General features: G+C 45.7%; 2 protein-coding genes across 9 annotated transcripts in view; both read right to left on the reverse strand.

Moving 5' to 3' along the window:
* RPGRIP1 (RPGR interacting protein 1) overlaps positions 1-10221 on the reverse strand; it is a 227036-nt gene extending 216815 nt beyond the window's left edge. Inside the window, exon 1 of the mRNA XM_082452363.1 lies at positions 10205-10221. The gene's annotated coding sequence lies outside the window, so the exon portion shown is untranslated. The remainder of the gene's footprint in view (positions 1-10204) is intronic.
* TMEM253 (transmembrane protein 253) lies at positions 595-14890 on the reverse strand. 8 transcript variants are annotated; one of them, XM_082452535.1, is made up of 11 exons: positions 12838-14890; positions 12575-12718; positions 12131-12241; positions 11982-12038; positions 11590-11700; positions 11328-11474; positions 10901-10977; positions 10205-10347; positions 2495-2714; positions 1781-1893; positions 595-1103 (listed from the first exon to the last, which is right to left on the reverse strand). In XM_082452535.1, the coding sequence occupies exons 2-8, from the start codon at positions 12680-12682 to the stop codon at positions 10293-10295; spliced, it is 666 nt and encodes a 221-aa protein (XP_082308661.1). In that variant the 5' UTR covers positions 12683-12718; positions 12838-14890; the 3' UTR covers positions 595-1103; positions 1781-1893; positions 2495-2714; positions 10205-10292. The 8 variants fall into 8 exon arrangements, with proteins under 8 accessions (XP_082308661.1, XP_082308660.1, XP_082308658.1 ...); XM_082452534.1 differs by lacking the exon at positions 2495-2714 and having other exon boundaries at positions 1781-1890; XM_082452532.1 differs by lacking the exon at positions 2495-2714.
* Between the last annotated feature and the right edge of the window lie 108 nt (positions 14891-14998).

Genomic DNA, 14998 nt, shown 5'->3' on the forward strand with positions numbered 1-14998 from the left:
TTCTCCACATCCTTGCGAACACTTGTCATTTTCCATTTGTTGCCGTTGTTTTTATAGCTCTCCTAGTAGCTGTGAAGTGGTAAAGTAGTATCTTGTTGTGGTTTTGAATTGTATTTCCCTAATGACTAATGATGCGCAACATCATTTTCATGTGTTTTTTGGTCATTTGCAAATTTTTTGGAGAAATGTCTATTCAAGACTTTTGCCATTTTTTAACTGGATGCAGTGATGCAATGTGTTTTTTTTGTTTTTTTTTTCCACTTAGGAATATACCATGCACATCTTTTTTTTTTTTTTTTTTTTAATTATTTATTTATTTATTTTTGGCTGTGTTGGGTCTTTGCTTCTGTGCTAGGGCTTTTCTCCAGTTGCGGCAAGCGGGGGCCACTCTTCATCGCGGTGCGCGGGCCTCTCACTATCGCGGCCTTTCTTGTTGCGGAGCACAGGCTCCAGACGCGCCGGCTCAGTAGTTGTGGCTCACGGGCCCAGTTGCTCCGCGGCATGCAGGACCCTCCCAGACCAGGGCTCGAACCCGTGTCCCCTGCATTGGCAGGCAGACTCTCAACCACTGCGCCACCAGGGAAGCCCACCATGCACATCTTTTAGTCTTTTTTATGCCAGTATAATATAGTATAATATTTCAATCTCTACATTTATTATACTTTAAAAATCAACTACCTTATTGTTAGACATTTAGAACTGCTTGCACTTGAAAAATTAATGCTGTACTGAACATTTCAATAGGTAACTCCTTATACATGTCCAAAAGTATTCCTGCAGAAAATTCCTAGATGCAGAATTGTTGGGCCAAGGGTAGGTAATTTTTAACCTGTATATACAAGATGTTAAATTGCTTTCCATTACTGTTGTACCAATTTACAGTCCTATCAGAGGTATAAGAAAGTGCCTATTTCCTTGCACACTCACCAGTGATGGGTTTTACGCATTTAAAAATAACAATGTGATCGGCACAAAATGGCATCGTACTGTTTTAAATTGCATTTATTTAGGTACTTCCCTGGTGGTCCAGTAGTTAAGATTCTGCGCTTCCACTGCAGGGGGCACAGGTTCGATCTCTGGTTGGGGAACTAAGATCCCTCATGCTGCAAGGTGCAGCCAAAAAAAATAAATAAATTGTATTTATTTAACTACTATGAATATCATCTTTCATAGATTTACTGGCCATTTAAATTTCTTTATTTGGTAAATTGGCTGTTTTGTCTTTATCAGTTTTTCTATAAGAAAAGATTCAATATTAATACTAACAATCTTTTAGCTATATGTTACTCTCAGTCATCCTTTCTTAACTTTACATTTGAACTTTATCTTTATTGTGATTTTTTTGATAGAAAGCCTAAAATTTTTAATGTAAAATCAATCTTTTTTTTTAGTTTCTGCTATTAGTGTTATATCTAAAAGCTCTCATCTGCCCCAGGTTATATAAATAATTACTATATTCCTTCTCATATTTTTATGGTTTTGATTTTTTCCATTTAAGTCTAGAATTTATTTTGGTGCATGGAGTATGATAGAAGTGTAACTCAGTGCAAATAGTTATGCAGTTATTCCAACATCACTTATTGAAAAAAATTAGTTTATGATTAACTGACTGATAAGAAATAGTGCTACTAAAATACGTTAAATCTTTGTATATATTTGAGCTCTTTTTTTGACTCTATTCTATTCCATTCATCTATCTGTCTATTCTGATGTCAATACCATAATGTTTTAATTTTTCATCTTTATAATATACATTAATAGCTGATAGACCAAGTCTCACCTTATTACTCTTCTTGTTAGAAGCCCTTTCTTCCTTCTTTCTCCCTTCCTTCCTTCCTTCCCTTTCTTTCATTTTCATTTGTTTATTCTTCCAGATGCACTTTAGAATAACTACTGAAAACAAAACAAAACAATACAAAAAACTTGAAGCAGAAGCTGTGGACATTTAGAACTGCCAATAGTAGTATTATGGGGTTGCCTTTAGGATCTAGTTGCAGTTTGAGATCATGAATTTTTTGTGGCACCAGCTGCCATTTTTGAGTGATTTTCTCTAGTAGCACCATTACTGTTAATGTTTTAGCAGAGAATGAATGACTATCAGAATGTTGCACAGGAGTTTCTGTGTTGAGTAGAAGGCCTTCTAAGACTCCGTCTGATTTAATTTATTCATTCATTCAGTAAACATGTATTGAAGGTCTCCTTATGCCATTCACTTAGCTAGGTTCTGGGGTTATAAAGATGAATAAAACACGGTTCTCTCTTCAAAGGTGGGCACATAAATGATAATTTCAATTGTAGGGGAAGGAAAAACTTTTCTCTACCCTCTTTGGTTTAGTAGCTGGAGCTTGCAAATTAAATTGACAAAAGGCAAATTAACAGGAGAAAAGGCATACACATTTCACTTGATGTTAATAGTTCAATTTTTATGTATACAGAGGATCTTTACAGAAAAGAAATGAAGGCTCAGGGTGATTAGACACAGGGTATTATATACCTTTTTTTGTTTGCATTGGGTCTTCATTGCTGAGCGGGGGCTACTCTTCATTGCAGTGTGTGGGCTTCTCATTGCAGTGGCTTCTCTTGTTGAAGAGCACGGGCTCTAGGTGCATGAGCTTCAGTAGTTGTGGCACACAGGCTCAGTAGTTGTGGCTCACAGGCTTAGTTGCTCCACGGCATGTGGTATCTTCCTGGACCAGGACTCAAACCCATGTCCCCTGCATTGGCAGGCAGAGTCTTAACCACTGTGCTACTAGCAAAGTCCTATATACCATTTTAACAAAGGGTGAGGAATTGTGGAGAAGTGACAAGACAAAGGAAAAGCATTTTGGGCTTCTAGGGGTCGTAGATTGCAGGAAAGTAAGGATATAGGGGAAACTGATGGAAGATAAGTGTGATTTTAGTAAGGTTTGTTTGTATGGACCCATTCATGGTGCTGACTCTCTGTCTGCAGTGTAATGGTTGTTTTTCTTCCTCCTGCTATGAGAGAGGGTGGGGAAGACCCTCACAAAGGGAAATTTACAGCCCATTTTTATTGAGATAGGGGGAGGGCAGAGCGCATTTTCTGAGTTTGCTGCTTCTTATTTGTCTTCCAATAAATACAATCCCCATGCCAATGTGGCACATTTTGGGGTGGTGCATTCTGATCCTCTTCACAATACGTATACAACTATGTGTAGAGCACTGTAAGAGCACAGTCTTGGTGGTGATGGGAGAGGTCAGGGAAGCTTCCCAAAGTAGGTGAAGACTAAGCTGGGTCTTAAAGAAACAGTACCAGTTAGCAATATGGGGTTGGACTAGTTACAACAGCTTGAATAAGGCATGGAAGTAAGAAACATATGTGCCATTGACCCAAGAATTCTACTTCTAGGAATTTAACCTGCTGATAATATTATGAATGTATGAAAAGATGCATGTATAGGAATGTTCAATGCAACATTATTTGTAATTGCAATAATAAAAATTACTAAAGGTCCAAAAAAAAAAAAAAGAAAGAAACATATGTGCCAAAGTGAGATGTTTTGACTTAGCTATTTTGACATGACATGGCTTTGACTTATCACTGGTGTTTTAATTGTTCTGACATCCTATTAATGTGCGCAACAAACAGCCCTGACCCCCACCCCGCCCATCACTGAGTCATTGCTGTCATCATCATCATCCTTGGGCTAATCAAAAAGAAAAAAAAAAGAGGGAGAGGGTAAAGCTCAAAGATGGGGTGGAAGTGTTTCTCATACATATTAATTAATAATTAAAACAAAATTTTAAGGCTGCACGCCAATGCCACCTTCTTCAGATTGCTGTCACTGAAGAGTGTAGTGCAAGGGAGGGGATGTGAGAGATGGCACTGCAAAGGCGGGGGCCAGATCACAGGGATCATTGCACCATTTAAAAAAGCTTGGAGCTGATCTTATAGGACGGAGATGACTGAAGAGCTTTTAAGCAGGGAAGCTATGTGGTCACGTTTATGTGGCTATGTGAAAGATAGAAACTATTTAGGAAGCTTTTTCTGCAGTAGGTGAGAAGTGGTGGGGGCCTGAACTAGGGCAGGGGTGGTGGTGATGAGGAGAAGACTGATTCAAGAGCAGGAAGAAAATCTATAGAGTGTGGTGAGCATTTGGCTACAGGAAATGAGGGAGAGGAGTTTAGCATTCAGCTTATGTGACCAAGTGATCACACCAGTTAAGATGGAAAATTCAGGGGCTTCCCTGGTAGCGCAGCGGTTAAGAATCCGCCTACCAATGCAGGAGACAGGGGTTTGATCCCTGATCCAGGAAGATCCCACATGCTGTGGGGAAACTAAGCCCGTGCACCACAACTACCGAGCCTGCGCTCTAGAGCCCACGCTCCGCAACAAGAGAAGCCACCTCCATAAGGAGCCCGCGCACTGCAACAAAGAGTAGCCCCCTGCTCTCAGCAACTAGAGAAAGCCCGTGCGCAGCAATGAAGACCCAGCGCAGCCAAAAATAAATAAACAAAAAATAAATAAATTTATTTTAAAAAAAAAAGAAAAAAAATGATGGAAAATTCAGAAGGGAGAATGGGGGCACAAAGAGAAGATTTAAGGTTTTGAGTGTGCAATATGGTTCTTGCAGGTCTTTGTAGGTTCTTTTTAAATATAAGAATCTTGGAGAAGTTAAACACTAAGTTCTTGAAATCTTTCTGATCATATCTCTCTAGGGCATTGGTTTTCATGCCCTATGAGGGGGCAATTTTGCTCCCCAAGGGATACTTGGCAATGTCTGGAGAGATTTTTAGTTGTCACATTTAGGGGGAGGAGTGCTACTGGTATTTAGTGGTTAGAAGCCAGGGACGCTGCTAAACATCCTACAATGCAAGGGACAGCCTTCCACAACAGAGAATTATCTGGCCCAAATGTCAGTAGTGCCACAGTTGATAAACTCTGTTCTAGGGACTAGAGGAATACTTTACACTTTCGCCCAGCGCCGGTCATTCAGATGAGAGAGTATGGATGGGTCTACTAAAAAAACACCACCACTGCTGAGAAACCATATCTTAGTGTCGGAGGAGAAATTAAAGGTTATGTATTCCAACCATTCAGTTGATATTTGAAAACTTGCTTCAACAACCTATCTGTGCAGAAGTGCATTGCACAAAACACCTCAAACATACCCAGAGGTTGACAGCCTAACTTCAAAGCAGCGCATCTTTTGAAAGGTGTTCAGTTTCTCTTTTTTGGTCTAAAACTGGCCTCTCTATAATATGTAACCATTGGACCCAGCTTCACTTCTTAGGTTCACAAAGAACAGTTTCTCTTCCTCATAATTATCTTTGAGATTTACAAAGACATCCATCCCGTTTCTCTTATGCCATGACTTTGAGTCACTTTACCTAAAGCTTAAGAGTGGGTGCAAAGCATTTTCCTTATAAAGCGAGCATCTTCCTTATAAAGTGAGCACATAATTATAAAGAAGCAAAACAAATTAAATCATATCTGGGGAGCTTGGACTTGTGGAAAAATATTATAAACAAGAAAACTTTACAAAGGCAACGAAAAACAAACAAGAATCAACAAAGACGACTCATTCCCTCTGGACAGAACACAGGAAAAGTTTCTGATAAGAAAAATAAACCAACGATTCAGATGATAAGTAGAATCAAGAATAACGTGCAACACAAAATATAAATATGGCTGAAAAAATGTAGGCAAAGAAGGAAAAACAAGAGAAACAGAAGACAACTCTCATTAAGTAAGCGGCACCTGAATTTTAAAGAGCGGCAATGCACACCAGTTTTAGTAGCCTAGGAAATGGCGGAGGCCATACAAGGAGGCCCTTCCCCCTGAATTTTTATACAGGGAAAAGCAGATTAAAACAAACACTAAAGGCAGCGGTTTCTCCTCCCCACCTCCTCCTCCTCTCTTCCTTCCTCTTCCTCTTCCTCCTCCAATTCTGGGGTTAGGGATAAGGGGGGCCTGGTAGAGTCAGGGCTCTCCAGAAGAAGCCGAACATGTGTAAAGCATACAGGTGGGGCTAACAACTAAGGGACAGTTCTACACATTTACTTTAACAATTGGAAGGTTTTAAACACATTATTATAATGAAAAAAAATTAGCACCAAATAAGATTTTCCTGCCTTTCCTCCTGCATGCGTCACTCACTGCTCAGTCACCAGTAACCCAGCTACTAGGGCAGTCTCCTAGATTCCCTGTGCCCTGGAGATGGACCTCTGATCACTACAGTGCTCAGATCCTGTCATATTTATAGGAGACACTGCCTAACAGTGACACACTGCCACTGTCCTGCTCAATCCAGCAATCAAACATCGAAATTGAGGCAGCACCGCTGGGCAAGTCAAGAATGAAGCGCGTGTACACAAAGCAACCCAAAATGGGCCTAGACAAGAAAAAGAAATCCAGAAACCTGACGGGGTAATCATCTCTTTTCACTAAGATAAAGAATATCCCAGCCCCCGCTGGCGAGTGGCGAGAGGCCGCGGGGCATTCATTCATCAGGCCAAGCAGGCGAGGTCAGCTCCGATTACTCCTGGGTAGTTGAGTTTACTGATTTCGTGGCTCGAGTCCAGGATTGCATAACACATAGAGGCCCAAGGGGCTGAGAATGACCCGGAAGGGCCCTGCGCCTCCAGCCTACTCGCGACGCACCAAGCGGCATGTGTGTCTGCCCAGGTGGACTCACAGCAGGGGAGGGATTTGGGAGCACGCCCCACAGTGAGCAGAGACTCCTTCTCCAACTAAGCCGCTGACACACGCCATTACCTTGCGGGAAGGCCCTTTGTGAGACCTCGACCGGGGCAGCAAAGAGGCCACGAGATGGCAGCAGAGGACGCAGCCCAGGACACAAAACCTGAACCATCTGCAAAAGCAGATATTTCACTGGGAAAAGGTCACTTGTCTATAATCATGTATTCGAGGCCAGAATACATTACTGAATTTCAAAGAAATGAGGGTAAAATTCATCAACATGGAGAATTTCCCAACCACCACAGAATTCAGCTGCATATGAAGCCACATATTTCTCTAATGCTTAAAGCACGGATAGGGGTCAAGGCCTTTAAAAACTGACGTCAGCAGGAACCTTGTCACAGTCACTTCTTTTTGTGAAGTTCCAATGGGCAGCAATTCAAGTAAAATACGAGTGACTTTCACAGAGGCTGCCAAACTGATGAAGGGGCAGATACAGAGGTTGCTGGGCAGCATTGCAGCAAAGCAGAATGCTTTCATGGAGCAGCTGGGGACTCGGGCAGTAGGCAGCGTTGGATGGGAGGGGGGGGTTGGGCATAATGAGGCCCACAGGCCAAGTCTCACACGGTCTTCACTTGCAGTTGGCAGAGGATAATGCACAGGAAAGGGGGATCAGTAGCACTGGGAGTAAATCTCTGATCTTCCAACTGATCACCTAATGCCCCTTTGGTTATATATTCCTCCTCCCCCCAAAGCTGTCACTACCAAAAACTGCCAAATAACCCCTGGGGGCAAAATGCCCCCTCCCTGAGAACCAATATGAGAGGGATATGATAAAAAAAAGTTTTAAGAACCTAATGTTAAATCTCTCCAAGACTCTTGAATTTCAGAACAGGCCTCAAGGGCCTACAAGAACCATATTGCATACCTAAAACCTGAATTTCTACCGTATGTTTGTATAATGGAGAGACAATAACTGAAGGACTATGGGCCAAATCTGGTCCTCAATTTTTTAAAAATCAGTTATCAACATTTTAAAAGCAGAAGATTTCACATTTAAAAAGTCAGAATTTCTGACTTTTATAGGAAAACTGGAACAATGGCAATACCAAGCCCACAGTCCCACATGGCAGTTGGGTAGAGATGAGTGAGGTTAGTCTTTAAACAGAATGTGGGCTCTCTAGTTTGCCATAGTTCCCACCACTCCCTATTAACTCATACCTAATCTGCTTCACTCATTTACACCACTCCTCGTCCCTATAGGCAATTTATTTTCAACCTCTGAAGTGCTTTTTAGTTTTAAAGTATTTTTTCATGTGTGATTTTATTTGAGCCTTGGTACTCCAGTAAGGTAGAGAGGGTAAATATTATAATCTCCATTTAAGCAAAATGTAGTTCAGAGAGGTCTGACTTGCCCAAACTTACACATCAAAACCAGAGTCTAGATTTCCTGACTCCCAGTATTATACTGGGAGGAAAATTTCTATTAAGAACTTCATTTTAGGGGCTTCCCTGGTGGCGCAGTGGTTAAGAATCTGCCTGCCAATGCAGGGGACACGGGTTCGAGCCCTGGTCCGGGAAGATCCCACATGCTGTGGAGCAACTAAGCCCGTGCGCCACAACTACTGAGCCTGCGCTCTAGAGCCCACGTGCCACAACTACTGAAGCCCGTGCGCCTAGAGCCCATGCTCTGCAACAAGAGAAGCCACTGCCATGAGAAGCCCATGCACCACAACAAAGAGTAGCCCCCGCTCACCCCAGCTAGAGAAAGCCCCCCGCATAGCAACGAAGACCCAACGCAAACAAAAGTAAATAAATAAAATAAATAAATTCTAAAAAAAGAACTTCATTTGAGTGGTTCATGGAACAAAACCAAAGAAGTAGATATGGGCATAACTGCTAGAATGGATGAATTCCAACTGCTAAGCTGTTCAAGAATCATTGCAAATTACTACCTCCCCTTCTTTTAATGAAGTATTTCTACTCCCCTTCCAGGCATATGAAGAGATTGCCCTTCTAACCATCCTGAAATTGGGTGTGGCTGTATGACTTGCTTTGGCCCATGAAATGTGTGTGGAAGTGATATGTAACCCTCTGAGGCAGAAGCATTTAAGAGCCCATGAACAATTCTTCATGCTTACTTCACAACTGGGGAAGGGGGTGGAGATAGGCGGGATTAGTCTCATGGTTACAAGACAGGATCTCAAAATGGTGGCGCTCCATGGGCTCGGTTACCTGAATCACTTACAAGGAGCAAAGCACCCTGCCGGACTACCCTAGACATGTAGCGTGAGAGATAAACCTTTGCAGTTTTAGGCCACTGAGATTTTGGCATTGTTACCACAGCATAACCTAGCCTAACCTGATACAAGGTGCATCTGCGTGGGGACTGAACTTCTCCAAGAACTAAAATGCAATTTCTAGACATCTGATCATAGCACTAAAAGTTGTTGCTCCTGAGTGGAAGACAGTGAGAATGAATTGATTTTTACCCCCAGCTTCCTCAGCTACCACCACCTTCTGATTTTGAAGAAAGCATTTTGAGTCCTTCACAGATGAGCTCTCCATTATTCTGGCATTTAGACTTGGAGGAGGAGAAGGGGGAGGCCCAGATCTTGTTTTCACCATTCCAGAGCCTAATCCCAGAACTGTCCCCACCCACTAATAGTCACACAATCTTGTCATAGGGCGACTATTACCACTCCCAAGGTGTCACGAACAGAAAGGAGCTGCCGCTGGCGCCACTGCAATGTCAGGGCAACGCAGCCAGGCTGCGCTCTTTCCTCACTGGTGCCTGGGCTTGGCTAAGCCCGGAGAAGCAGCATTCTCTAGGGAAAGAAGCCTTCTCAAGTGGGAACAAAAATGAGTGTGAGGCGCACACCCATCCTGGGCACTATGTGAATTTGGGGTGAGTTCTCTTAGTACTGCAGCTCTGGTCAACTTCTAGTTTTTCTAGCCGCTAGTAAGCTGTGGGGCTGGTGCTACAGGGTGCCCCCGTTTTCCTGGGCTTTTCTCAAGCCCACCTGAGCCTGCCATCCTTGCACACTTGCAAAGATCATAAACGGTGGGGTTTGAGCAAAACCAGAACTTCAGCAACCGCCCCGCAGCTGGGATCAAAGGTCGGCTGGGCTGCCGAGAGGCTGAGCCTGCGCAGTCCCGCTCCCACCTTGGAGAGAAAGGGTGGCGGCAACGCGGGCTCCTTACACCGGCGTGCTCGCAAGAGGCGGGAAACCTTAGGTCGGGTCGCCGTGTCCCTCCCTCTTCCTGCCCGGTCCACCCGTCTGCCCAGCCAGTCCGTCCTCCTCAGGCGCGTAGGCCCCGGGGGAGGGGGATGAGAAGTGCCCTGGCCTTCTGACTCATCATCTCCAACCCCTTTCTCGCGCGCGCTCCAAGTCTCAGGACTTTGCACCTGGGCACTGTGGGAGGGGGCACGGCGACAGCATCTGGGAAACCCTAGCTCTGCCGACGGCCAGCCCTCAGCCCCTGCCCGTCTCCGAAGCTGCCGGATGTAGGAATGTAGACCCACAATCAGCTCTCCGTTACCGAGGTTGGGGTGGTGGTGCCCCCGCGCAGAATAGCCCGTCCGGCTCCTCCCCGCACGCTGGGCCAGTGGTCGCGTCCGAAGAAACTCTCAGCCAAGCCCCGACTTCCAGGGTTTCGCGTCACTTAGCAGATGCACAGCGCCCCTACCGCGGAGGGAAGGTTCTTTATTTCCCAGCGGGCCACAGGGTAGCGGGGCATCCTGGGATTTGTAGTCTCCGCTAGAGTAGAAAGGAACCGGATCGAAGCGAGAGAACGAAAGCACCCGTTGTGAATTGATTTCAGAGAGTGGGCGTGTACGGGTTTTTAGTGGATGGGATTGTGAAAGGTGGAAATCTTGGAAATAGTGAGATGAGGCACATGTGAAGCAGGATGGGGAGGCAGTGGGGAAGGAGGGTGAGGATAGAAGGGAGAAAATGGGTCTAGCTGAAAGTTGGTTTAAGGATATCCTGCAGGCGGGCAGATTTTCAGGGCGGTGAGGTGGTTTAAGACTCGGTCTAGGTATTGCTTTCCGCAGCAGGGAAGGAAAAAGAAAGGGGCCTAGTCTGAGTGAAGATTGAAGGCACTCCACCAGACTTCAAGTAGGTCTCAGGGGACTCCATCTAGTTTGAGTTCGGTGGGATGGGGTGCAGGAGGGTCTGGAGAACGCTCCCGCCGGGTAGGAAAGCAACACCTGTCTGCTTCCCCTTGCCAGCTCACTCATTTGTTCTGTTTGCTCTGCTAGCCACCGTGGGACCAGTCTCCAAATCAGGAACTTCCTCTAATTCTGAGAGACCCTGAAAACCAGACAGGTGTGAGGCAAGCAAACTGTAAGGGTGAGAAATGAGGAATCCCAGACAGATGCAGCTTCCTCCTCTCCCATTTTTTTTCTCGTGTTCCCATAGCCCTTCCAATATTTACGCAGATTTCTAATGCTCTCCCACATTTTTAGCCCCATTTAGATACTCAATTCACTCTTACCCACCACCACTAGGGGAGAAATGTCCAAAGCCAGAAAACCAGTCAGTTTCAGTTTAGGACCCCTTCCTTTCCCTGCTGCCCCATTGTTTTCCCTTAAGTACCATCGACCAGGATAGCCAGTGAAAAATGAAGTGCTAGCTAGCTGCTTCCTCCCTGCCCTCAATACCTCCTGCAGCTCCTGGTAGTGCAGACTCTGGCTCTGGCAGCATCCTGGCTTCCTCTGGCTCAGCAGGAACAGGGAGTATGCTGAGACCAGCACTCCCCCTAGGGTGAAGGCCTCAGCACTGAGCTCCAGCACCAGCAAGCCGGCTAGCTGTAGGTAGATAGGGCTGAGGGTGTGCTGCAGGGGACCCTGCACCTATTTGCCCCTGCCCTTTCCCCTCCTCTTGCCTCCTCATCCTTCCCCATTCTCCTTTATTCACTTGTACCTGGGAGGGGACAGTTGGGGCAGACATCAAGGCTGTCTTCACCACTTCAACCACGAACGCAATGAAGCCCAAGATCAGATTGAAGGTGTTGAATAGCATCATGGCGTGCACCTGCCAGTGAGTTAGTTCAGCCCTGCCCAGCCTAGGGGACTCACTGCAACCCCAAGCCCCACCTGTAGCCTAGCTGAAAACAAAACTCAGCTCCTATTCTTCCACCTCCAAACGGGACCATCAGCCCTCCAACTTCCTTGTTTCCCTCCTCAGTCTTTTAGACCAGTCACGGGCAGATAACTAACACAATTAGTCAACAGTTAGAAATCCACTTCCTGGGCTGAGGTGTGTGTGTGTTTTAGGGGGTGGGAAAATAGTACTGCATTCTCTTCCCCTCTCACCTTCCAGAGACGGGGTGCTCTGCGCAGCTCAAGGGTTACAATCCCAGTGAGGAGACCCTGAATGATGAGAAAGGCAAGTGGTGAGCTCTGGCCCATTAGGGAGGGGCCCCCAGGACCTTCCTTCCACCCTCCCGTATGGTAGTTCTTACCAGTACGCCAGGCCCAAGTGGCAGTGCTGTGGCCATGTGACAAGCAGAGTTCAGGCAGGCAACTGAGATAGCAAAGGGCACCACAGCCACTGCCAGCCATAGCTGGCTCACCTGGAGGCCGGATGCAGGGTAGTTGAAGGAGAACTGTTAGGGATTCCCTTCCTTCCTCCCAAGTGGTGGAGAGTAGTCAACCAAGAGCCATAAAAGAAGGGGATATCATTTAATTTTTTCTGCCTCATGTCATAGTTCAGTTACTTAACTATGTGTTTTCCCCACGTGATGGAAGCTACTTGGAGATGAAGGGTCTTGCATTGTTTATTCTATGTTTCCTCCACCCTCCTCCCACTCAGAGCCTAGCACAGTTTCAGGCAGATGATAGGTGCTCACTAAACATGGGTGGAATTGAATTGGGGTATAAGTTGGGGTGGGGCAGCCTGGCCTCACCGCCAGCACCAAGAGGTGCCCACTCTGCCTGTGCCTGGCCCAGTGCTGTAGCTTTTCCAGACGAAGGCTGGGTCTGTCTTGCTCTCGCTGACCAGCTCTCTCCTCCATGGCTCCCTTGACCACTAGAGCTCAGTGCTTCCTAGCCTGGGAAAAATTCATTATGGCACCTATCAGGAGACAGGACATGCAGCAACATCTCTTTCAGCTGCCCCTCTGCCTGCTTCCAATATCCAGGGACTTGAGGCTCGGGGCCTCACACTTACCTAGTCTGAAGCAGCTGCTCCAAAGGGATGGGTCCCAGCTGGCCCTGGAGCTCCTGGTAGGGCCCGGTAGCTCAGAGCAGAAGACAAACTTGTCCTGGCAGAGACAGGCTATCAGGGCTGGGGTGTGGTGGGGCAAAGGTCCCTATGAGGGCCTCAGGATCCAAGGAGTGGTGCTGGGTAGACACCAGCCTCAGTTCACTCCACAAGACACCCAGCCCTAACTCATTCTGTTCCTGTTTCCTACTGACCCCATCTCTGCCCATCCTGGGTTCCTCTTCTGATCACTCACCTTATCCACTCACCTTATACATGGACACTACCACCCTGGGCCCCAATTTCCCCCCATTTCCATCTAATCTTTCTCCTTTTTTTAAGGGGGCTTCCTCCTCAAATTACTTGCTGTTCCCTAGGGAAATCCCACATTACTCTCTGAATTAGTCCCGTCATTACTGCTTGAAGATTTGTCCCAAGACCAGCCAAGACCTGGCTTCCTGTCTCTCACTTTCTGGACAGTTTCTCCTCTCTCATTCCTTTCTTGAAGGATTTACTCTGGATCGGACACTGACTAAGTGGATGGAGAGCTCTATTTATAGTAGGGATTGCTTTTGACTCAGTGATAACCTGCAGCTAGACATGTATAGAAGATGGTCCTTAAATGGTCAGTCTCGGGAAGGACACTATTGCAACAATTAATATTTTTGAGGGACAGAAGTTGCCTTGCAGCCGGGCAAACTCTGCCACTTTCCGAGCTGTGTGGCCTTGGATACATTATTCTACCAATTGAACCTCAGTTTGTTGAAACTGAGTGATTAAAAGGGGGATAATAATATGACTGTGAAGGGTTGCTGACTCAGGGTAGGTGCATAATAACCATTAATGGTGCTGATGAGGTCATACTGATGTACCTCATATACTACAGGGCTTATTCAGAAGCTAAGCTAGGGTCATTTATTCATACAATAAGAAGCAGAATCACATGGGCCCAAATATATATTCTGTACATCAAAAATAGGAAAAGTCCATCTTGGTGCAGAGCCTGAGGTCTGGGGGCAATCAGACCTATGTTGAAAGCCCAGATCTACGTGGGTGACCTTGGGCAAGGTACTTAATCTCGCTGTTTCCTTATCAATAAAGGGAATACCAATCTCAAGAGATTGCCTTAAGTATTAAAAGAGAAAATGCATATGAACCAACTCAGTCCAGCACCTGGCACATACATGCTCAGTAAATGTTAGTGGCTATTATTATTATTATTGATTACAGAAGACGACTGAGCCAGAAGACCCCCAGGAGTTAGTACCAGGAGGCAGGGTCCTGGGAGGCAAGTGGCCTTTGTAAGCCACTTCTGCCCTGCTCAGTGCTGGGCCAACACTCACTGGAACACTGTGCCCACTCTTCTTTCCTGGGGAGTGGAAATCACATTTAAAGGGATCCTGAGAACTGTTGTGTGTCTACCCCCTCCTCGATCCTTATGTACATTAATTTTATTTTGTGGCAATGGCCTGATAGAATGTGAGATGTTGGGCTGAGCATCCCTGAGCTGGTAGGCCAGTGGAAAGCGACTCTTTTAGCCTCATTTCCCTTACCTGTAAATGCAGACCAATTATATTTCACAGTGTTATTGGAAGGATTATATACTATTAAATATGTGAACAGGCATTCGGTAAATATTGATTAAATCTAAGTATCCTACTTACAAATTTGCAGTCCCTGTCTGGATTACAATCTCCTCCAGGGAGGGTACTACATTCCCCTCATGTGTTCATCCCCCACGGCGCTGAGCATGGGTGCCTGGTACTTAGTAAACACTCAGTAAATATTTGTTGTATTGAAGAGCCATTAAAGTGACTTAAGGAATGGAAAAACAGAATTCGAGAGGAAGGAGCAGGAATTGTTTACCAAGAAGGGAAAGGACCGGAGAGTAACTTTAATAATGTTTCTTATACGGCAGACATTAACTATCTCTATAATCGCCCCTCCTCCTCCCCCAAAAGAGAGGCAGAAATTGTAAGGGAGAGGCTTTGAGATAAAACCCCAGGAAGAACTTCCCGAGTCTGTGCATGTTGGGGCAGAAAGAGCGGCAGAGCCAGCTCCTTCCCTGGTATGTCCGGGTTTAGGGTGGGAGGGGCAGTCCGCTTGGAGGCTGGGGGAAGGACGAGAT

Source organism: Balaenoptera physalus (assembly GCF_965194825.1).
Source record: "Balaenoptera physalus genome assembly, chromosome: 2".
Taxonomy (NCBI): domain Eukaryota; kingdom Metazoa; phylum Chordata; class Mammalia; order Artiodactyla; family Balaenopteridae; genus Balaenoptera; species Balaenoptera physalus.

Excerpts from the sequence above, each read along its gene's own strand:
- TMEM253 (XM_082452530.1), bottom strand. The coding sequence starts at position 12,682 with ATGGAGGAGAGAGCTGGTCAGCGAGAGCAAGACAGACCCAGCCTTCGT. Across the intron at positions 12,242-12,574 it reads GGCACCTCTTGGTGCTGGCG|GTGAGCCAGCTATGGCTGGC; the intron begins GTGAGGCCAGGC and ends TCCGGCCTCCAG. Across the intron at positions 12,039-12,130 it reads CACTTGGGCCTGGCGTACTG|GGTCTCCTCACTGGGATTGT; the intron begins GTAAGAACTACC and ends CTCATCATTCAG.